Source organism: Carlito syrichta, unplaced genomic scaffold (genome assembly GCF_000164805.1).
Source record: "Carlito syrichta isolate Samal-C Ts95f unplaced genomic scaffold, Tarsius_syrichta-2.0.1 Scaffold314017, whole genome shotgun sequence".
Taxonomy (NCBI): Eukaryota; Metazoa; Chordata; class Mammalia; order Primates; family Tarsiidae; genus Carlito; species Carlito syrichta.
The window spans coordinates 129381-153320 of record NW_007258113.1 but is presented as its reverse complement, the minus strand read 5'-3'; the positions used below and the strand labels follow the sequence as shown (position 1 = coordinate 153320).

The 23940-nt window shown below is 33.9% G+C and overlaps 1 protein-coding gene across 1 annotated transcript in view; it reads right to left on the bottom strand.

Moving 5' to 3' along the window:
* Positions 1-23940, bottom strand: part of LRCH2 (leucine rich repeats and calponin homology domain containing 2) — a 110081-nt gene that overhangs the window by 41815 nt on the left and 44326 nt on the right. Inside the window, exons 6-12 of the mRNA XM_021718923.1 lie at positions 15142-15275; positions 10842-10929; positions 10445-10556; positions 10146-10243; positions 9994-10052; positions 8225-8332; positions 1217-1282 (exon numbers count right to left, since the gene is read on the bottom strand). Of these exons, the coding sequence (XP_021574598.1) occupies positions 1217-1282; positions 8225-8332; positions 9994-10052; positions 10146-10243; positions 10445-10556; positions 10842-10929; positions 15142-15275 (665 nt within the window). The remainder of the gene's footprint in view (positions 1-1216; positions 1283-8224; positions 8333-9993; positions 10053-10145; positions 10244-10444; positions 10557-10841; positions 10930-15141; positions 15276-23940) is intronic.

Sequence of the window (23940 nt, the reverse complement as noted above, 5' to 3'; positions counted from 1 at the left end):
ATCTCATTTCAACCTTATGGGTTAAGTTAAACATTTTAAGGTTTAACCGAAAAGTTGTAAAGAGCCATTAGAAGATAATAAATGGGAGTTGCACAGTCAGATTTGCGTTTTAGAATCATCACTCTTTCATAGTGCAGAAGACAGGAGGTATGTCTAGGAATAGTTTCAATAATCCAGGTAGAAAAAGATGGGGTCTGAACCAACACACTCACAATAGGAATGGAGATGTTAGAATAGATGCAAGTTATGTGAAGAAGCTATCATTTTCTGCAATTGACTGGATTGGGAGGGGTGCATAAGAGAGAAAGAAGTTTCTAAGTCCAAAGTCGCTGACTTTGCATGATTACATAGTGTTACATTCACTAGGGCAGACTATATTGGAGAAGAAATAAGTTTGGGGAAAAATAAGTTCAATATCAAGTGTTCTTGTTACCATCTATTATGACTTGGGGTTCTGAGATAGACAATCTGGTTTTAAATTCTGACTCTACCATTTACCAGCTAAACTTGAGCAAGTTCTGATAATTTCTGAGTCTCAGTTTTCTCATCTGAAAAATGGAAATAACAGTAACAACTCAGAGTTATTGTGAGGATTAAATGGGATGATACATCTAAAGCACTAAGACAGTCCATATATAACAAGCATTCAACGCATTTGAATTATCTCTGTGTGTACTTCTGTATTTCCTCCTAGTCTTGGACTTTTATAAGTACACAGGATTGACTAAGGAGTTGAGTCTGATTTAAGTTCAAACCACCAAAAAGAATAAATAGAAACTTTCAAGGTCTTCTAGCTCTCTGGAATTCATACATATGGACTTAGATTATGTATTCATATAGAAGAATTTAGTAATACCCAACTGAAAAGAAATCAAAATGTAAACAATAAAAGAGAATAAACACAATCAATGATATAAAAGACACATTATTCCTGGCAGTAATAGTAATACAATAAATGTTTGCTGAATGAATAAATGGTCCTATCATAAAAACAAAGTGCATATATTAGCAAAAAAAGAAATCAAATCAGCATTCTTAACTTTGCTAATATGAAAGTAAATTTAACTCATGCTTTTAATACATTTCCTCTTTATATTATCTAGTTATAGTAAATCTATATCATTTATTCAATTATAGCCTATATATGAAAACATCACGGTCACAGGATCAAAGCTCATTATAAAATATTAAATGTAAGAACCAAGATATTTTATACCTCTTTTCACATTCCACAGGTTGTATTGGCTTGTTTCTCATGACAGAAGTTGAATGATTAAGAATCCTAGAAGTAAATTAATACATTACTTCCAAAATATATTAAAGAGAATACTGTATATACATAATATAAAATATTTCCAAAAAAACTGTATCTGGTCCATGAGATCTTTGCTAGAAAAAATAATGAACATTATTTAGATCAGATGCCCATATGTGCACTATTAATGAAGAAATGAAGTTCACCAACTCTTCCATGTATCTTCTTTTATAAACCCTTCCTCAAGGTTTGGCTCTCTTCTAGCCATGCTATTATTGCCCTTTGTATAACTAACTTTTAGGTGAGGCAGAAGAGGTAAGAGATTTCCTAGGTACCATCAGAAATGATTTTGTTTTCCCAATACAGAAATGATATGGGGTATGTTGATATAATACATAATCACTTTACCAGAAGCCAAGGAATAAACTTTAATTTTAAACGCAAAACCAGTGTTAAAGTTCAATTATTTAAAAAAACACAAGTTTCTTAAGCTTTTAATAACCAAATAAAATTGTATGTGAAGAAAAATAGAAAAAAATAATGATGAAGAAGGAACTATTTGTCCATAGCTTATATAATTCTAAGTATTAATCTCAAAGTCAAAAGTAATAAATTACTTTTTAATTAGAAGATATAATTTTTATGCAAATCAATCATTTTACATTATAATTACTATTGCTATTATTTTATTACATTTTCTCTATTTAGCTCATGCTTCATTTTGTCTCTGAAACAGCTAGTATATCTAAAATGTATTTTATTTATTTATTTATTTATTTTACTTTATTTTATTATAAAGGTGTGGGGTACAAGATCATGTAAACCACATGCTGATGAAGTTTGGGCCTCTAACTGGCCCTCACTTCCCCTGGTTTAGTCTTTGTGTTGTTACATGCCCTCCTCTCCCCTGGCAGTGTCTCACAACTGCTGATCCTTCCCTCAAAAGCTATTATGATAAATGTTGAGGTCCCACTTATGAGTGAGAACATGTGGTATTTGGTTCTTTGTTTCTGTGACTGATCACTAAGTATGATTGTCTCCAGCTCCATCCGATAATAATAAATTATTAACTGTCTTTAAAGTAACTATACATATTTAAGAGTTCTTAATGTTACTATATATATATATATATATATATACATACACACTATATATACATATATATGTAACTTAACTTTCACTTTTAAAGTTTAGCATCATTAGGAGTAAAATATCTGCCCTTTTTTTTGAGTTGGAGTCTCACTCTGTTGCCCAGGCTGGAGTGCAGTGGCACGCTCATGGCCACCGCAGCCTCGAACTGCTGGGTTCAGGTGATCCTTAGCCTTCCAAGTAGCTGGGACTACAGGCACATACCACCATGCCTGGCTAATTTTTTTGACTTAATGTAGAGACAAGGTCTCACCATGTTGCCCAGGCTGGTCTCTAACTCCTGGGCTCAGGCAATCCTCTCACCTCGGTCTCCCAAAGTGCTGGGATTACAGATGTGAGATACTGCGCCTAGCCATATCTGCCTTTTATTAAAAATAAAATCTTCAGATACCAACTATCAAAAGAATATTAAAAAGGATTTCAAATTAAAGCTATAAATTGGCTAATAAATACATAATGAACTAATTATAAGTTGGTAATTACAGAAATTATAGTTAGCATTAAAAAAATTTCTATCATGTTGGTTTCCTCACTAGCTTGGGTCTAGTAGAGCCTCAGTAGGGGAAAGTAACAGTGAGGTACAAAGGACAAGTACCATACACAAATAAGTATAGCTTTGGGTCAAACAATTTCAGAATTAAAGACACCTTTATTCTTTGTACAGGTACACACTAAAATTGCCTTAAACCTCAAATGTAGGAAAATTAAGGTAATGAAATATCTGAGACTACTAGGTAAAAATATGTATTTTAAAAGAAGATACATGGCAGTAAGTACTGTCCTGGGAAAAATACCAGAATTATTCCAGGGTAGGGAGGTAAAACTACAATACCTGTCACTAGGATAAATTATCTTTTTAAAATTTTTTTGCTTTTTAGGTTCAAAAGGAGTACATGTGCAGGTTTGTTACACAGGTATACTGTGAGATGGTGAGGTAAGGGGTTTTATTAAGCCTGTCATCCAGGAGGTGGGCATGATATTCAACGGGTAGTTTTTCAACCCTTTCCCTTCTCCCTCTACTAGAGTAAATTCTGATTCCTCCCCACACCACACTCATTAGCATTGTGATTACAAATGTGTATGAGTCATATCAGAGTAGAAAGAAAAAAAAAGGTTGAGATCCACTTACCTGTAAAATACATGTTATTTACTGGAGAATTTACCAATGTAAAATTTTGCTATGTACACTGATATTTTATGTTTTACTGTGTGACACTTAAAGTCAGAACAAACATCTATTTATTTACACATCTATTCTACATTATGAACACTCTTCCTAAACCAGTTATCAGTACTTATTTTATGTAAACGACTATATAATTCAGCTCTGTCAACCTGGTTCCTTAATACTTAAGTCTTCCACAAACTCTAGATACCCTGATGCAAATCCTGCTGCTCTAGTCCTCTGGAAAAGTTTGTCACTGAGTAATGCTCTGTAGCTTAAAGGCCTCGGTCTGTATTCATATTTCATGAACATCAACCAAACCAAAAGATGGGAGAAGAGAGAAGATATTTTTGGAGAGGACAGGGAAACCATTAGTAAAGAAAGCAGAAAAGAATGGATAGATTTCAAGGACAGAACTACCTAATTAGTTATAGCAAGCTAGAGGTTAACATGATGCTCCTCAAACTGAAATGTTCATATGATAAAAATAAAATCACGTGAAACAGGTAATGTACATAATTTCTACAAGTCTAAGCCAAAATTCTAAACTTCTCAAAATCTGATTTTGCTTTCCATGATCCTTAATTACACTTTAACTAGGACTTTTCATAATTATTTGTTGTTATTTAGCTATATTACATAGTGCTCAGAAGCACATCTTTCCACAACAAGGAAAAACACTTAGGACATACCTAAAAGCAAATGAAATAATTATTAAAAGAAAGACATAACAGAAAATACCACAGAATAAGTTAGCAGGAATGAACATGCAAGACAGTAAACAGAAGCTATTTATTGCAAAAGTTCACATATATTTTAACCTTTTCTTTAGGATGATAACCAAATTTTAAGAAGTCAGCTAAACATCTACTCAAAGCCACATAATAAGAAAAACCAGTACAAAAAAAAGACCAGTTGCCATTTTTCTAACACTACCATGCATGAGTGAGTAGAACTGATGAAAGTTTGAAGAACTGGTTCAATCATTTACAGATCAACATTATTTGTTTTTCAACAGAATTTCCTTCCTTTTATTCTTAAGTCAGTATTAAGATTATTCTGATATTTTATGCTCAGCTCCTTCTTTGATTTTTCCCATTCTAAAAAACATGTTCTTTTATTATAGTAAGAATACTTAACATGAGATCTACTTTCTTAACAAATGTTTATGTATAAAACACAGTATCATTAATTATAGGCACAATATTGTAACAGACCTCTAGAACTTATTCATCTTGTAACATTTTTAAGATACTGAATTTTCAAAAGATTGTAGTTTTTAAAAAATTTCCCAATTATAGTGAAAGTAATATTAAAACTTACTGAATAGTTGCTTTAATATAATCAAAGTCATTTATTCAAAAGGCCTTCAATATACTCAAGACACAAGTAAAAATAATAATCCAATATTTTGATGGGGATATAGTTTGTTGAAATTCAACAATAGAGTTTCAACACAAAGTAGTTTAATCTACACATTTCAATTAGAAAAAGAGGGGGCAGTCTTCTAAATAACAGGCTTCAGACTTTAAAACTTTATGAGTTACTGACTTGATGATTTACTTACTGATCTCTTTTCCCACCCTTTTTGATTATTAATTCTATGCGATGTCCTCTTGCTACTTCCCTAGGATAGCTTCATCTACCAAGTACTAGTATAAACTTTCTTAAAGGATCAAATATACTTTGAAAAATAGCATGAACAAAACAAGTGTCAAAACTGCCATAAGAAAATCATCACTGAACTCAACATAAGCAGTTTTTAATTACCTTGTGCATTTAATTACCTTGTACATTCTTTTAGCTGAGTGCTAACACTGCATTTATCTTCCAACTAGTAGTATGTCAAAGAACAATTAAATAGTATATAATCAAAGCAGGAGTCCCGAGTGATATTTTCTGGTATGTGAGGGTAATCTTTATCCAGATAAATTATTTTTTTTTGTATTTTTTATTTATTTATTTTTTCATTAATCAGTATTTTTTATTATGGTTTGTGGGGTACAGTTAAGGGTTAGGTGTACAATGACGTTTCATTCAGGCAGCCTGTAGATAAGAAGTGTTTTCCCATCCCCCGACAGATATTTGCTACTGTTAATCCCATCCCCCTCCCCCCCCCATAGTTTCCCAGTACCATCAATCAAGACTAACAACAAACAAAAAAAAGATAATAAATGTGTTAAAACCTAGAAAGAAATATTACAATTCCTGGCTTGCAATTTTAAATAGTATTTCAGATCCTTCATTAATAAAGCTGGAATATAAGACCCAGTAATACAGCATGAAAAGGAAAATCTATACTCCGAGAAAGTATAGATGATATCAAATCCACTACAGGATATATCCTTATATAGGAAGGCTCTTAGATTTCTTTTTAGTCTCATTCAAATTTGAGTATTGGGAGAGTAAACAAAAATATGTAATTATCTAAACCTAAGAGATATGAGCAATAGCAGCATATATTAGAAGGAAGAAAAATCATTTAATGGAAAAATAATAGATTCAGCATAAAAAATATTTAGAGATCAGTTTAAGTTTAGCCATTAACAGAAGTGAATAGGGATCTAATATAAATCCTCTATTGATTATAAATTTAAAAGCAAAATGTGCTCTTTACTTTCTGACCAAATTATTACAAGTATTTTAGTGCCTGCAAAAATTAGACATAATTACTAAAATAATGGCATTGCATATTAATATTTAATCTAAAAATCTAAAAAGTTCTTATATTTGTATGTGCTAGCATCTAAAAAGAATGTTAAAAATGAATCAGAGAAAGATAGAAATTAATTTTGCATATATCTTGAATAAGAGAAGTTATTTTGAGAGAACATATGATCTTTAAATTAATGGTTCCTCTTAGCTCTATATTTGTTGATTTAATTTTTGAGCAACCAATTAATTAAAAACAGTATCATGAGTACCTACTTTGTACAAGGTACAGTACTAGGTGCTATTTTGTATTGATTTAAAAACTACCACTAAAGCAAATTCTATGAAATGTAACTATTCAGTCAATGTTGTACCTAAGCTAGAAAGAATAATTTAAGTAACATGGATAGAAAAACTAATATGATAATAGGAAAAATAGAAAATATAGAAATATCATATGCGACAATGCTAACATCTAAAATTACGCACGAGTTATAACTCAAATGCTACTCTTAACACCATGAGAAAAAAGGGGATACTGCTGTGAGGTCTTTAAAAAAACCAGTATCCTCTTACCATAATGATATATATAATTCCTTCACCTGCTAGGTGGAAGAACTAGAAACTCTACTTTTTAAGTTCCACAGAGCAAGTGGTCGCTTGCTTCATCAAATGTCTTAAAGCACAGGTGATCAACAATTCAATTATACTGGAGGGGGAAATACACACAGCCTCATCAGAAGCCAATTTTTTAAAAAGTCAGTTCAAAATGAATCATAGAAAAAGATGAGATGATAAACATCACAGAAAAGACTGACAGAAAATTATGGTAGAAGAAAAATGTGAACTAGGGATGAGGATACATTAGATATAGAAGTACACATTAGATATAGAAGGGATAGATCAGTATGATTTTTTTTAAAAAACCTATAAATGTACCAACTGTGCAAAAAAAGATACTTAGTGGCTATTTAACTTATTCTCTATTATCCAGATTTCCCCTAAAAAGTGGCCCCTAAAAACCATATATTTATCATTTGATAAGTTTTCATGATATTTTTCAATGTATATTTAAACAAATGCCAGTATGCTTACATTTGAAACTTCCTCAAAAATGGTCATATTATCTATAAACATTTATTGTTTTGAAAAGTGAAATAAAAGACTTATTACTTATCCATGTTAAATGTACCAAAATTATTCTTTTCTCAAAACAAAAAAAGGCCTCAAATCTTTATTATTTCAAAACTATAAATGTAGCATTTTCGGTACATGAAGACAGCAATAACAGCTGACCCTGAGCAGCACATGGAACTTTTCCTGTATTAGAAATGGACTTGGTTTGATCTTATACTCATCCATGCAGTGTCCTCCCCGTTGCCAATGACATAAATTTGGAGAAAGCCTGACCAGAGGGAGAAATCCTCATTGACCAAAAAAACAGACCAAAGTGAACATGTGACCCTCAAATCATCACACTGGTTTAATCAGCCACTACATAATTCAACTCAACCCAAAAGAATTTATACTTACCCCAAGTAATTCAGAATCTGATTTTTAAAAGCACACAATATATATTACATGTACCTTAAAAAATGCTTGTAATGTAAATATTTCTACTGTGAGCAAAATGAATACCAACAAATAAATCTTTTCTCATGATTCAGCACACAAGAATAAAAAAAATAACTAAGCAACATGAAATAGGGCCTATATACGTGAGCATATTCTGTTGGTTGTAAATATAATCTTACATTTCTGTCCTAAGTATTTACTATTTTTTTAGTACAGGCTGAGTGAAAGGCTTGGGATCGACAGAGGTGTTTCAGATTTCAGATTTTTGAATTAGTGATACACAATCTATAGTTTGTTCCTTGAAATAGATCTTAAGTGGGCTTTATTGTTTACCCAACACTTCATATACCTTATCTGATAATCTTTAAATAATAGAATTTAATGATTATAAAATTTGGATATTCAAATTTTACTACTGAAGAGAATACCTGTTCTTCTGCTCTTGCTGCAATAACTGAGCGGCTATTTTCCTCAAATCAGTTACTTCCTTCAAATCATCATCTTCTTCCTCTGCAAGTAATTGTTCTTTCTCAAGTCTGAAAGGTGACACAAACATGGTTATCTAAAAAGTAAGGCACACTAGATATTTTATGCCAGCTTCTGGAAATAGAAACCATTTTGTGTCTAACTAAAATCTTTAAGTCTTTGTATTTAAGCTAAAATCTTTATGTCCTTGTATTTAAAATACTTAAATAATAAGAAATACATATCCACATTCTCTACCCAATATGAAATGTGGCAAAATGGCTATATTAATATAACTAAGGATTAACAAATAATGATAAAGTACATAACCATTTTTTTCCATTTCTGAAATGTGTAATGACCATAGTAATTTAACAATGTATATTCCCCAGTCTTGAGTATACTAAGGATTGCAGAGATTTATATGATCTGTCTTTAAATCAATCTAAAAGGTTAAAAAATATTCTTATTTTATTGAACCACCTTGTTTCTGTCAGTTGATTCATTTTGATTTTAAAAGTCTCTATATAAAATGTCTAAATTTTAAAAATGGAAAACAGGTTCAAATAAGATTGGCAAATTTTCCAGAAAATACTAATTGAAACATATCATTTTTATCATTCAAAGACAGCAAAGCAATTTAAAAATAAATTGTTCTCCAAACTCTAGTCATTTTATCTTCAAGGCATTTATTTAAAACATAGTATCAAACCATGAGTCTTTGTATCTTTATCACATCTTATGTGCCACAGGTGACTCTCAAGTTTAGACAACTGGCCTCACTAGATAAGTTGAGAAAGTAGGAGAATAATGCAATCTAAAGGGAACAAGATAAAGCAGTGTACCTCCTTACAGGGCATCAGAGATGATTAATTAATGACTGCTTGAACAGTTACCAGCAAAGTCATCTGGAGGAAGCACAATGTAGAGAAAAAGTCTGGGGATCAAAGAGAGCTAGGTTCACACTAGTGGACACTAGCTAAGTAGTTTTAGCCATGAAACTTTTAAAGTCTCTGAACTTCACCTTCCTCATTTTCAGTATCTACCTTGCAAAATTTTAGTGATGATTAAATGAGAAACATGGGAAAGCACATATCACTGATCCTGATATATGGTAGATATTCAATAAATGTTCCTTTCTTTCCTTCCTGCAGCTATGAAAGAACCTGAAGGATTGACTTAAAAAAAAGTGGAAGGTCATATTCCATCATTTCATAAGACAAATAATACAGAAAAGATCTAAAATCCAATTATTTTAATAAAATGTGGAAGTAAATACCCTTACAACTGTTATAACCAACTTAATGAATGGAAAGTGCATTAGATCAAGAGACAGAACACCTGAATTCCTGACATTTGGAACTCCAGATCTCAGTTTCTTTGTTGGTAAAATCATGTTAATATCATCTATTTCAAACAGTTGTTAAATAGTTCAAATGAGGCAACGCATGTGAAGGAGTAGTACTTCCTCAACAATAATAATAGAAGACATCATTACACTTCGCAGGAAAAACCAGTGTATATTCTACACTCAACTTAAATGCTTACTATAATTTTGACTTTAACTGAGGACTACAGGCAGATGAAGTATTCAAAAATTAACTGTCTAAACATAATAGGTAAATGAACAAAAAAAGTATATTCTTTCAAGTACACTTATAAGAAGGAATATCTCATGATAGTTCAAGTATTTACCAATAACATTTCAATTTGAAAATGTGTATATGCTTACCTTTTTTCATCTCCCAGTTCTTCATTTTTATGGGATTTTTCAGAACATTTTTCTTTTCCCTTATATAAAAGAAAGTTATTTTAAATTGCATGGTTCACTTTTATAAGATCAAGGAGAAAATGTTATTAATATTTGTTCAAAGTTTCATTTACCTTAAAGAAAGAGACAAATGACCCAATATGTGCATCTCCTTGTTCAGTAACTGCTATATCTTCTGTGTTGGGGTCAATAAAATCATACACCTCCTGGTCTAGGTATAGATCAATATTTATGGAAAATATAAATAGTAAATGGTATGTTATGACACTGCAGTGCTTAGAAAAAAAGTGTATTTTCTCAGTGTGAGTTGACTAAAGACAAAATAATTTTTCAAACTCCATTTTTAATAAAAGACCCACTTTAGTGTGGGCTATGTACATGAAATAAAAATAGCAGACACCATATGAATTACCTTTCTGAGAATCAGGCTTACTTCCTATTGTGTGACTGTCATTTCTTGACGACTGCTCTCTATTTGATTCTGAGACTTGAGAGTGAAGGCTGATTGTGTCATCATCTGATGGCTGAAAGGAATAAGCCCAAAGTACAAATGAGGCTTTTCAAATAAATTACAATAATTATGTTGCTTTAATTTCATGTGAATTATAGAACAACTGCTTGTCATTCCAGTTTTTGAACCAAAAATTAATGTTAAGGTTTACTGCTCTTTTAAAAATCTGTATGTGCTTTTCCATTTAAAGTCAGAAAATATTTTTAAGCAACATAAAAGTCAAGTGTATGCATGTGTCTCTATTTCAAAGTTCCAATAAACTGTAAAATAAAATAGATCAGCAATAGAAAAGACTCACTTCTGTTGTAGATAATCGCTTCTCTCCATTATCACTTCCAATTCCAGAGTCAGGGCCATGATTTTTATTTGGATAAAAATCTTCCATACTACAGAAACAGAAATCCTAGGGCAGTTAGGATTTTCTTCTTAAATACAGAATGCACACTTGCCTTAAAGTTTCCCCAGAGAACACAGAATGTATACTTTTGATGTCTAAGATCCTTAAGGATAAGAAGAGAAAAAAATCGAAAATCCAACTACAAAATATTTCATTCATGTCATTCATGAAATATTTTTTCCTTCTAAAGTGTCAATTGTTAGCAATAATCTATTCTTTCTCCTGAGAGATTTAGAAAAGCAAACTGCCTTACTAGAAAACCATTTTGAGAGAAGATTACTTTTTCTCATTTGGCAAATTTTATCACAAGACCTTAAAACATTTAAAAACTTTCATTTCTACAGTTTCCTCTTCATTAGCTCTAAAAATATACCTTAGTTTTATAAATAATGCCTAATATAAAGAAGAGACTGCAAATATATACCTATATATGTATATATATACATACACATACACATATGTACGTGTGTGTGTGTGTGTGTGTGTGTGAAGTGCTGAATACACAATTGCTTTGGTGTGAGGTTAGAATTGTCCTTGCAAATTTCTGAATTACAAAGTATGCCACCTAAGTAGCAAAGCATTTTTTATTTTAATTTGCAAATTTACCACATTCTTACAATGACCACTTATGTGTGAAGAACTATGCCAAGTGTTTTAAAGACAATACTTTACACATTTGTTGTGAAAACTCTGGCAGATTGGTGGTGTTTTCTCATTTTACAGATGAGGAAACTGAGGCTGAAAAAGATTGAGCAATTGACCCAAGTATACACAACTTGCAGACAGCAGTTCAAATTTGATGTCCAAATTATCTAGCATTGAAGTACATGATATAATTCCTCCCTTAAAAACAATTTCATCCTTAAAAACTGATTTTTGTACTTTTCAGAAATGTATCAATATATTTAGGGAAGCACCTACAAATACCAGGCACTATGCTGAATGTCTGGGACAAAATGTATTATAAAATTTTGCTGTCAAATGACTCTCAGCCCAGAGGGGAAATGAGTCTGTTTCTATGTTTTGAAGACTATAACAAAAGTAAATATGAAGTACTATGAGGAAAGAGAAATCAGCTACCTCTCTTTGGTATGGTCAAGAAAGGCCTCACCCAAGAAAGTAGCATATGAGCTTACTTTTAAAGAATGAAGACAGGCAATAATTGCTAGCATTTTCTGAGTGCCTATAGTGTGTTAGGAACATAATCCTTACAGTCTTATAGTTGTGCATTATTATTCCCTTTTACAAATGAAGATAATAAAGCTTAGAAAAGTTAACTTCCTAAGGGGAAAAATTATAACATTTACTGATTATCATTTATTGAATTAATTGACAAGCACACACTTAATTCTCACAACAACCATAGTAGTGGGTATAGTTAATGTTTTAGAGAAGGAAACAGGCTCAGAGAAGTTAAATAACTTATACAAGGCAATAGAGGAATTAAGAGGTTAAACCACAATTAGAGCTGAAATCGATCTATCTACACTGCGCAAGATACATCCACATTTTTGTAGTAAACTGATAAGAAGTTGAGGACATATTATTAGTAAGGCATTGTACTAAGTACTATATATACCTTATTTATTTAATCCTGGCAGCATCTGTGTGATTATTTTCCTTTTGACATATAAAAAACTGAGGACCAGAGACATTAAGACACAAGGACATACAGGACATATTAAGAGTCGGAAAATGAGGCTGGGGTCGGTAGCTCAGCTTATAATCGCAGACCTTTGGGAGGCTGAGGCAAGTGGACTGCCTGAGGCCAAGGGTTCAAGACCAGTCTGGGCAACTTGGCAAGACCTCGTCTCTACAATAAATAAAAAATTAGCCAGGCATGGTAGCATATGCCTGCAGTTCTTTCTACTTGGAAGGCTGAGGCAGAAGGATCACTGGAGACCAGCAGGTTGATGCTGGGGTGGCTGTGAGTGTGCTACTGCCCTCCAGCCTGGGCTACAGAGTGAGACTCCAACTCAAAAAAAAACAAAAAAAAAAAGATCAGAAAATGGCTTCCTTAAGTAGCCACTAGCCATATATGGCTATTGAGCACTTGAAATGTGTCTATTCAAAATTAAAACATGCTACAAATGTAAAAGTCACAAGATTTCAAAGATTTAATATGAAAAAGTTTGTAAAATACCTCACTAATTTTTTATATTTGCATGTTGAAATGATAATAATTTGAATACACTCAGTTAAATAGCAGGTATTATTCAAATTAACTTCCTGTTTCTTACTTTCTAAAAAAATGAGTAATTAGAAAGTTACAAATTACACATGTGGCTCACATTATATTTATATCAGATGGCAGTGCTAGAGAATATCTCCAAAATATATTTTAATTCTGTTCACTTCTTTTCATCTCTATTGCAATCACTCTATTCAAGACCACTTGATCTCTTGGCAGCACTGCAACAACCCAACTGATCCCTGTGCTTCTACTTTTGCTTACTTCCAATCTCCTATAAGTCAAAATATTTTTTTAAATTAATTTTTTTCTAAATGAAGGTCTCGCTCTGTCACCCAGGCTGGAGTACAGTGGCACAATCATAGCTCACTGCAGCCACGAACTCCTGGACTCAAGTGATCCTCCCACCTCAGCCTCTCAAGTAACTGGAACTACAGGCGTGAGTCATTGCCCTGAGCTAATAGTTTGTTTAAACATGAATCAGATCTTGTTATCCCCTGCTTAAAACTTTCCAATGAGTTACCATTGTACTTAAAGTAAAATTTAAACTTCTTACCACAGCCTACAAAGCTCCACATGACTTGAGTCCTTGCATCACTCTCCCCTTCAGCCACTCTGCTCTAACCATGCTGGCCTCCTTTCAGTTTCTGAACACATCAAGTTCCTTCCTGACTTTAGGCCTTTGCACGTCATTCTTTCTGCCTAAGATGCTCTTACCCTCATTCTTAACACAGCTGGCTTTTCTTCATTCTGGTCTTAACTTAAAGCTTCACCTTCCCAAAGAGACATCGCCTGACCATATCCTTGAAATATGTTCCATTCCTTCATAGCATTCACAATTTGAAATTTTATACATGCACACACACACACACACACACACACACACACACACACACACACACACGTGCGCGTGCCTATGTGTGCATGTGCATGTGTGCGTGTCCTTGCTTTATTTACTGACTCCTGCTCTAGCAAACTGTGAGCACCACGAGGGCCAAGACCAACATGTATGGTATTCAACAAAATATACCCTGAATCTACCAGTGGGCATTCAACTGATATTTGTAAAATAAAACAGCCAATGCCATCACTAAATTATTTAAGTCATTTATTTTAAAATAAATATAAAGCAGATTAATAGAGACTAGAATATTTATTAATTATAATTTTTGTACAATTATTTGGTCTACTACCATTCATACTATTATACAAAATAATCTTTAGGAACTAAATCTTATGTTTAGATATTAATTCTACTTACAAAATAGAAATATTCAAAAAAGTCCTACTTGGGAATTTAAGAACTTGTGCTGTTAAAAATAATAGTTACTATACTGCCATTCCAAGTAATCTAAAATTTATCATATATGCAATGACAAACCTTTAAATATTTTAGACAGTGGCATAGTCTACCTTTCTGGAGTCTCACCTCAAGTTATTTTCTATTCTACTGCATAGAATTATACTTTCATAAAATCTTTCAGAGCAATCTACATTTTGAAAGGATAAATTAAAAATAGAATATCGAATCTACCATTTCAATATCTCATAAGAAGAAAAATATCAAAATCATAAAGAAATCAATGATATACCATATTTGATCCAGACATGAAGAATATGACAAAAGATTAAAAAGGTACCATCAAAACATCTTGTTCTTTCACCAACCTCAATTTCTACTTGTTATTACAAGTATACAATATGCTAACCACAAAAGTAAATTAATTAATAGCTGTCACAAGCTGAGAAATTAGTGTTTCTGCACTAAAATGTCAAATATTTGTATTCGTACTACTATAAATTTAATAATTATCAAAAAAAATCTCAAATTTATTCTAGTATCTAAAAAGTTCACTCTATGATGTGATATTTAGCTTTACCCAATTACTGATTTTTAATGCTGGGCCAATCAACCCAAACATCTTAATTACACTGAAGATTAATAAATTATTTTATAAAAAGAGAGGAAAATAATCATCACCAAATGAGACTGTAAGAATATTACATTACCTGTCTGTGAGAGGCTGGGAGGGCATTCTTTTACTCAATGATGGAAGATCCAGGGAATCTGGTTTCTTATCCATTCTGCAACATGCTTGGATATTTAAGTATTTAAATATGTGCACTTTACCCTTTAAACATATCTGTTAATAAATAAGAAAGTAGATTAAATTATATAGTTTCAAATATAAATGGTATCAGTTTATACTTTTCAATAATCTCAAATTATGTCAAAATATCACAGTCTTGATTGATACTTTGCATATGTAAATAATTGTATTTCTGACACTAGGTAGAAAAATCTGACAATGATACCAAGTAAAATTCTATTGACATCTCTGTTCTTATTAAGAAAAAAAGTTAATTTTTATATATTTCACTAAAGTTTTCTTGTTAAAAGCAGAGTGTACAAACCACCAAATAATATAAAATTTACAACTCATAAAAGTTGGCTTTATTAGAAAAAAATGAAAAGAAATATATTCACTGGAATGTTGAGAACAGAACAAATAATATATTTAATTCTTTTTTTTTCTTTTTGAGTTGGAGTCTCACTCCATTTCCTGGGCTGGAGTGCAGTGGCACGCTCACGGCCAGCCCAGCGTTGACCTGCCTCAGCCTTCCAAGTAGCGGGAACTACAGAAACGCACTACCATACTCAGGTAATTTTTTTTATTTATTGTAGAGATGAGGTCTCACAAAGTTGCCCAGGCTGGTCTTGAACCCATGGACTCAGGCAATCTTCTCACTTTGGCCTCCCAAAGTATTTAATTTTTTAAAGTAATCTCATGAGACTCATTAAGATGTTTGGCATAAACACTGGAAAAAGGCTATGATCAAAGAATATAAATATAGGAAAAATAAATTTGCTGAAAGGTATGATGGCAGGTTAGTTAGAATAAAATAATAAAAGAAAACACCGATCAATTCAACAAGGATAAAATCCTGAGAAATCATTTTCACTGGCCATGGAAAAAAGTAATAATCAGGGATAAAATACTATGTAAAAGACGATATTCTACATAAAAACAATGGAAAATGAAAGGTAAGAAAGGTATAAATCAGTTTTACAAAGGTTAATGATAGTCATCATAAGTGATTTCAAATAAATATTCCAAAAAATACTAATAAAAAATGTTTTGTTTTATAAGCTTACGTTACCTTACCTCACATGCAAAAAAAAAAAGTCATCAAGAAAACAGCAAGACAACCACGTTAAAATTATCATTCCCGGTCAAAAGAAAGAATGTTTATTAGATAATTCTAATAAATACTAGGTCTGACCTGACCTCTGAAAAATTTCATTTAAAAGGAAAATAAAAACTTTGGAGCTATTAGAATATAAATATATTAATTACCAATTTAAATGTGCTAAATATAATTATTTAATTAATTTTCTTTCATTACCAAGTTAAGTGCTGGTGAATTATTCTTTCCTAAACGTTAACTTTTTATCATAGTAATTCATATACAGTTTAAAAAAGAAAACAGAACTACAAAGCTGATTTTAAAAAATCCCCTATTCTATTCCTTTCAATCTCCAAGATTCAATCTCCACTTTTAGTTGGTTTTCTCTATTTACTCCCATATTTATAAATGACATGTTTCTACTGCTATTTTAATTTTTTTCAATCATAGATTTTATTTATTGGGGGTCTACTAAAGAAGGTAAGAACTTAGATTTCTTACAGTATCGCTACCACCACCACCATCCCACGCCTCCACCTCCCATCAATTCACACAGAATTACTTCTGTTCTCTTCAGAAGCATAACACAGTGGTTAAAGAGCATGGACTCTGGAGTCGCACAGTCTTGGTTTCAGTCCTGGTTCTACCACATCTTAGTCATTTGACCTTGAATAAGTCATTTTAACTTCTATGCCTGTTTCCTTATATGTAAAATGAGAATGACAGTATCTGTTTTGTAGAGTTAATGAGGTGAACGTCCCCCCCAAAAAAATAATGAAATTATCTTTTGGAGGGCAAGCCCCTTATAGTACAGGCTTCCACCGTTAGGTAAGTGTTCTAGGAAACCATCAGCATCACTGCACCAGCCAGCATTGTTGTGAGAGGCTGCATTCTGCTTCAATGACTTTTTATTTTTTTGGAGATTCGTTCAACGCATTTGCCCTTTTCATGATGGGTGATTCACAAGCACATCTACCCACAGCATGCTGTGTTTAGCAGCAGCTGTTTATGACCATAAAAGGTTTGACTCCCTTGCCCCACCTTCCCTATTCACATGATCTCCCAAGTGACTTTTTCTTGTTTCACAGGATGAAAAAAGTCCTCAAAAGGAAATGTTTTGCTGATGTGGAAGAGGTTAAACAAACAACAACAACAAAAAAAACAGAAACACTAAAAGGCATCAAAATTGGTGAGGTCAGAAACTGTTTTGAGCAATGGAAAAAGTACTTTGATACGTGTATTGCATCAATGGAGAGTACTTTGAAGGTGACTGAAGTTTAAACGTGTAAGAATAAATACAGGTTTTTTTGTTTTGTTTTGTTTTTTGAGTTGGAGTCTCACTCTGTCGCCCAGACTGGAGTGCAGTGGCCGTTCCCGGCCACCGCAGCCTCGACCTGCTGAGCTCCAGCGATCCTTCCGCCTCAGCCTTCCCAGTAGCTGGAACTACAGGTATGCGCTACCACACCCAGCTGATTTTTTGATTTATTGTAGAGATGAGGTCTCGCCTGCCCAGGAGAGTGTCGAACCTGTGGGCTCAGGCAATCCAAAATACAGTTTTTTATAAATAAATTCCAGATTTTGGGGGTCCTCCCTCATATACTTATTAAATGAGTTTATATATATAAAGCATTTTCAACAGTGCCTGGAGTGCAGTAGGACCTATATAAATCTTTACTATTATTATAGCCTTGTCACAATTTTCTACTAAATCAAAACCCAGTATTTACATTACTAAGACCAAGTAAATATTCACAGATGCACCCCCATAGAGTAGTAAAATTACCTTTCTTTCTCCTACAATTTTTTTCTAAAGTGATTAGTGGCCCCATTTTCTCTTTTAAATAATTTTCTATATGCCTATTATTCATTCTTGATTCTCTAAAAGAACTATAACAAACATCTCTCCATGGGACAAACACATTAAGTCATCTATTACTTTCTTTTATTTTCTTTTATTGACACAACTCCCCCACTCCAAATTGACTGCTTACTAGTCCTATGCACACCTGTCAATCTTGTACATCAAGAATTCTCTGTATTTAGTTCACGCTCACATTTTAGTATAGCATATTCTCTGCTAGCTTCCTAAGAAAGGGTGCATGGGAGTAAAACTTTCTGAGACCTTGCAAGTTTAAACTTTTTCTACCTCACATTTGACTGATGATTGGAATGCAGAAGGAAATATTCCCTCAGTCCTTGAAAGTATCATTCCAACATCTGCTAGCTTCCAGGGTGCTGCTGGGAAGTCATTCTGATTACCACTCCTATGAACGTGCTCCATTATTCCCTCTATTTTTCCCCAGACTTTATTGAAGTATGGGTGATAAAAGCTGTTTATATTAAGGGTGTACAACATGATTTTTTGATATACAGCTAACCCTAAAACAACACGGGTTTGAACTGTGCAGGTCCACTTACATGAGGATTTTCTTTCACCTCTGCCACTCCTGGATAGCGCGAGGCTAACACCCCCTCTTCTTCCCCTCCTCAGTCTACTCAATGTGAAGACAATAAGGATGAAGACATTTATGATGATCAATTCCACTTCATGAATGGCAAATATATTTTCTCTTCCTTATGATTTTCTTAGTGACATTTTTCTTTTCACTAGCTTACTTTATTGTAAGAAAATAGTATACAACATAAAAATATATGCTAGTCAACTGTTTATGTTATCAGTAAGACTTCTAGTCAACAGTGGGCTATTAGTAGCTAAGTTTTGGGGAAGTTCAAAGTCATTTATGAATTTTTCTGACTGTGGGGGGCTAGTACCCCAAGACCCTTATGTTGTTCAAGGGTCAACTGCATCATACAGTGTGCAAAATCAAGCTAATTAGCATGCCCATCACCTCACATAGTTACCTTTTTTGGTGTGTAGTGAGAACACTTGAGTCCTACTCTCCTAGCAAATTTCAAATATATAATACAATATTATTAACTAGCATCACCATGCTGGGCATTAAGTCTCCAGTACTATCCATCTTATCACTGAAGAATGGTACTATTTGAGCAATACCTCCCCTTTTTCCTCACTCCCCAAATCCTGGTAACCACCATTCTACTTTCTGTCACTATGAGTTCATTTTTTTTAAGGTTCCACACGTAAATGATATCATGCAGTACCATGCAGTATTTGTCTTTCTGTGACTGGCTTACTTCCACTTAGCATAATGTCCTCAAAGTTCATCCATGTTGCTACAAGCGCAATAATTTCCTTTTTTTAAGGCTGAATAATATTCCATTACACATACACACATTTTCCTTATCCATTTTCTGTTGCTGAACACGTAGGCTGTTTTCATATCTTGACTATTATGAATAATGCTGCAATGAACATGGGACTTCAGAGATCTCTTTGAGGTAGTGATTTTATTTCCTCTGGATATTGTAATTTATGAAGAATGTATATTTGATGTTGTCCCCATTTCCTAGCACATCACTCCTAAATCTCCTAAGTGATAAGTATACTTTTGCATTCTTGGAGCTCCTGGATAGCCACAACGTAGGAGCCTGGACGCCAGGAGAATCAATCACCTGATTAAAGAATTGGAACTTTCAACCCCACCCCCCTCACCTCCAGGAAATGGAGAGGGGCTGAAGGTTGGCCAATAATGTAACTAATCAAGCCTACAGAATGAAGTTTCCATAAAAACCCAAGAGGACAGCATTTAGAGAGCTTACAGAGAGGTGTGGCAGTTAGCATGCCCAGAAATGGCATGGAAGCTACTGGTGGGATTCAGAATACAATACTCCAAAATGAAGGCTTCAGAAGCAAAGTTTCTCTCTGATCTTCTCCTGCACTCCTGTCTCTCACCCTCCATTCTCACCAGAGGCAAGTTATGACAACTAGAATTCTTCCTCCCCAAGGTCAGTCATACTAGAATCCTTTTCCCCCAAAGCCAGCCATAAAACCTAAAAATATTATCTAAACTTCCCCCATGGTTCTGTGTACCATCTGGCCATAAAGAAATTAGACCCTCATTCTAGAGGGGTTCTATATCAGGGAGGAAGAAATGCTATAACAGAGAGGTAAAGAGGAGGCTATGCTAGGTTTCCCCACTCCATCTATTTCCATTAGTTCATACCCTTTTGTGTACAATTACATTTCTACATGGTTGTCCCTGCTTCATCAAACCTAAGCATAAAATCAGGTAGCTTCCTCTATATCTCTGGATCTTCATTCTGAAAACCCGCATGTCACATAAAACTAAGATCAAATAAATTTGTTATCCTAGTCTCTGTTTACCTGTCTTTTGTTATAGGGGTATAAGCCGTAACACTTATGGTGAGAAAGAAGGGATCACCCCCTTTACACCCCTATGTTCATAACCGTTCTCACATATCTTGCCCTATGCATCTCTTCCTTCTGGTTATTCATTTGTATCTTTTGAAACATCCTTTGTAATAAATTGGCAAAATAGTAAGTAAAATATTTCCCTGAGTTCTGTAAACTGCTCTAGCAAATTAATTGAACCTAAGGTGGGAGAGGAGGTTTGTAGGAGCTTAAATTTTATAGTTGGTCAGCCAGAAGTATAGATGAACAGACTGTAGAACTGAACCCTTAACCTGTGGGATCTGATGGTAACTCTAGGTATATAGTGTCAAAATTGAAGTGAATTGTAGGACATCCAGTCAGGGTCTACTGGAAAATTGCTTGGCAGTGGGAAAAAATCTCCACATGTTTTGGTGACCAGAAGTAAGGTAGACTGTATTGAGAGTTAGAAGAGGAAAAACTCTGTCTTTTTCTATCTCTTATGGGTATATACACAGAAGTGGGACTATAAAATCATATGGTAGTTCTATTTTCAATTTTTTTAGGAAGTTCTATACTGTTCATGATGGCTGTACCATTTCACATTCCCACCAATACTATACAAGGGTTCCTTTTACTCCACATTCTCACCAACCCTTGTTATCTTTTGTCTTTTTCAAAAATAGTCATATCTAATAGAAGTGAAGTGATTATTTCATTGAGGTTTTGCTATACATTTCCGTGATAATTAATCTTTTCATATAGCTTTGGCCATTTATATGACTTCTTTGAAAAAAATGCCTATTCAGATCCTTTGCCCATTTTTTTAACTGGGCTATTTGGTTTTTTTGCTATTGAGTTATATGAGTTCCTTATATATTTTGGATATTAACCCCGTATCAGATAAATGGTTTATACATATTTCTGGATCTCCACATGCAAAAAAGTTAGCATACCCCTTTTGTTTCAATAGAAATCTTTCAGTGTTTTAATCTCTGTCTTTCATGTTAGAGATTATTCTTGCAATGCCTAATAATGCTCGGCTATCTGTTCATTTTCAAGAGTGAGTTAATAAAAGGCCAACTGGAACCTCTGTGTATGTGGGGGAAGTTTACTATGGTGAGCTTCCTGGTGATCAGACAAGGACTAGTCATTTCATCAGGAGATCTCAAAAGATCAATTTAAACAGTATTAAAAGACTTGTTGTCTCCTGTACCTTCACCATGATCTTATACCACTCTGTAACTGGAACTTGTAAGTTGGATTTCTTTGCTTGACTTGGAACTGAGGCCTACTTGCCTATTGTATAAAGCAAGAATAAAAGCAAAGGGCTGAAAGTCTGTTATAAAACAAGATCACTATAAAAGCAGGGCTCTTCTCCTGGTTTAGTTAGTTTACCAAAGAAGAAATCCACCAATTCTGCCCAAGAAATATAAGAGAGACTGGCTGTAAACATTGTGGGAGTTAAGCTGGAGAAGTCAGCTGGAAGGTCCCAACACTCAATATGCCAGCATTCACTGTTTTCTCACTTCTGTCCATAGCTGTACCTAGAGCCCCTGACTCTGGTTCAATTCCTCTTGAGCTTTTCTGTCCAATATGCCACATGTGGATATTTAGATTTAAATTAACTAAATCCAAATAAAACTAAAAGTTTAATTCTTCTGTCACTATAAACTTTCAAGTACTCAATAGGCAAGGTGGCTACAGTAATTAGACAGTGCTGATATAGAATATTCCCATTACCACAGCAAGAACTAATCGACCTTCTCTAAAGAGTAAACACCAGTTTTCTGCTGAGGCAAGGAGTGAGTGAGCTGGCCACAGAGCTGAGGGAGCAACTCTAAGGATAAACCTACTCCTAGAGTAAATCCCAGGCTTCTGTTAATCAAGTAAGGGTATAAACCAAAAATAAAATTCTAGGCCCCTCAACCAACTGAATAGACTCCCTCTGGGCCCAGACAAAACCTGAAAACTAAATATCAGGCTACGAGAGGAAAAGAGGTTGGAAATATCTCATTGTACCCCTTCTCTTTTAGAGTTTAGGCATAAGTGACTAATACTAACATTAAAATAGAGATCATAAGACTGATGAAACAAACTGTGAAAATAAGACACCAAATTCCAACTGCCTCTAATATAATATATGATAGATAACAGACCCTAAAAGAAATAAACATATTTCATCCCCAAATATAATTATTTGACATATTTTAAAATACTCCTGCAAAACCATTTTTTTGTGGGGAAATATTTGCATCTGTACAGAATTTCCATTAACATAGCCAGATCTTTCCCTTTCCAGGCCTTCCTGAATCCGGGAGGTATTAACTGACAGTCTGACAACTTTAAAGTCTGAATAAGAGACATTTGCCATCTATTATCTCCAAGGGCTGCCACCTATGAAGCTATATCTACATAACAAGAACCTCAATCTCTAAGACCTCCTTATCTTAACTCAGAAGTACCTTTCTACTGATTTTAGGTATTTATATAATAGCTTAACTCTCTCAATCAACTGTCAACTAAAGGATCCCTACAGCTCACCTATGACTTGTAAGCCCCCCATGTTTTCCTTTATGAAGCACCTAAAAGGACAGAACATGGAAACAATATACCCAATGAGGAACCATTTTAACATTGCTTAGAACTGTCATGTTTCTCTAGCAGTTCACTTTAATTTACCCTCTAATCTCTAGCCAAGGACAAAACTGGTTTCTCTGAGGTAGTTATTGATAAATGCTTTACAACCCCCTCCCCAGCTTGTTTCATAAACAAGTTAAACTAATCAGCTCATCATGACCTTCATGACACAGACTTCATCAACATGGCAGCAATCATGTGACTAACTCACCCATCTGCCTATCACCCATCACCTGACATCAGTACCTGTGCTTACCTGTCCCCTCTGTGATGACATGAAGCAGACCACCACCCAATCATCTTGACAACTTTCCCTCATCAAAGAGAAAGCTTAATTAAAAGGATTCAACTTCAAGCAGCCAGCAGCCATTGCTTTGCTAAGCCATGGTCTGACCATGTGGTTCCTTGAGCCATGGTTGCCATGTTTCCTAGCCTTGGCCCCCTTACCTACCTTGGGGAGGTAAAACTCTCCTCTATCTCTCTCTCTTTCCATTTGCCATTGCTTTGTTAAATTCTGGTGTGTCCACATGGCTCTTTGAGCTATGGCCGCCATGTTTTCCTAAGTTTTGATCTTATCCCCTACTATGGGGAGGTGAATCTCCTCTCTCTTCTCTGTCTTTAATTTACTTTTGAAATAAACTATATTTTCTAATCTAAGTTCTGTGCAATTCTTTGCATCTTTCATGCAGCACCAGATTGCACAACCCCACCCTGGCAGGTCTGCACTA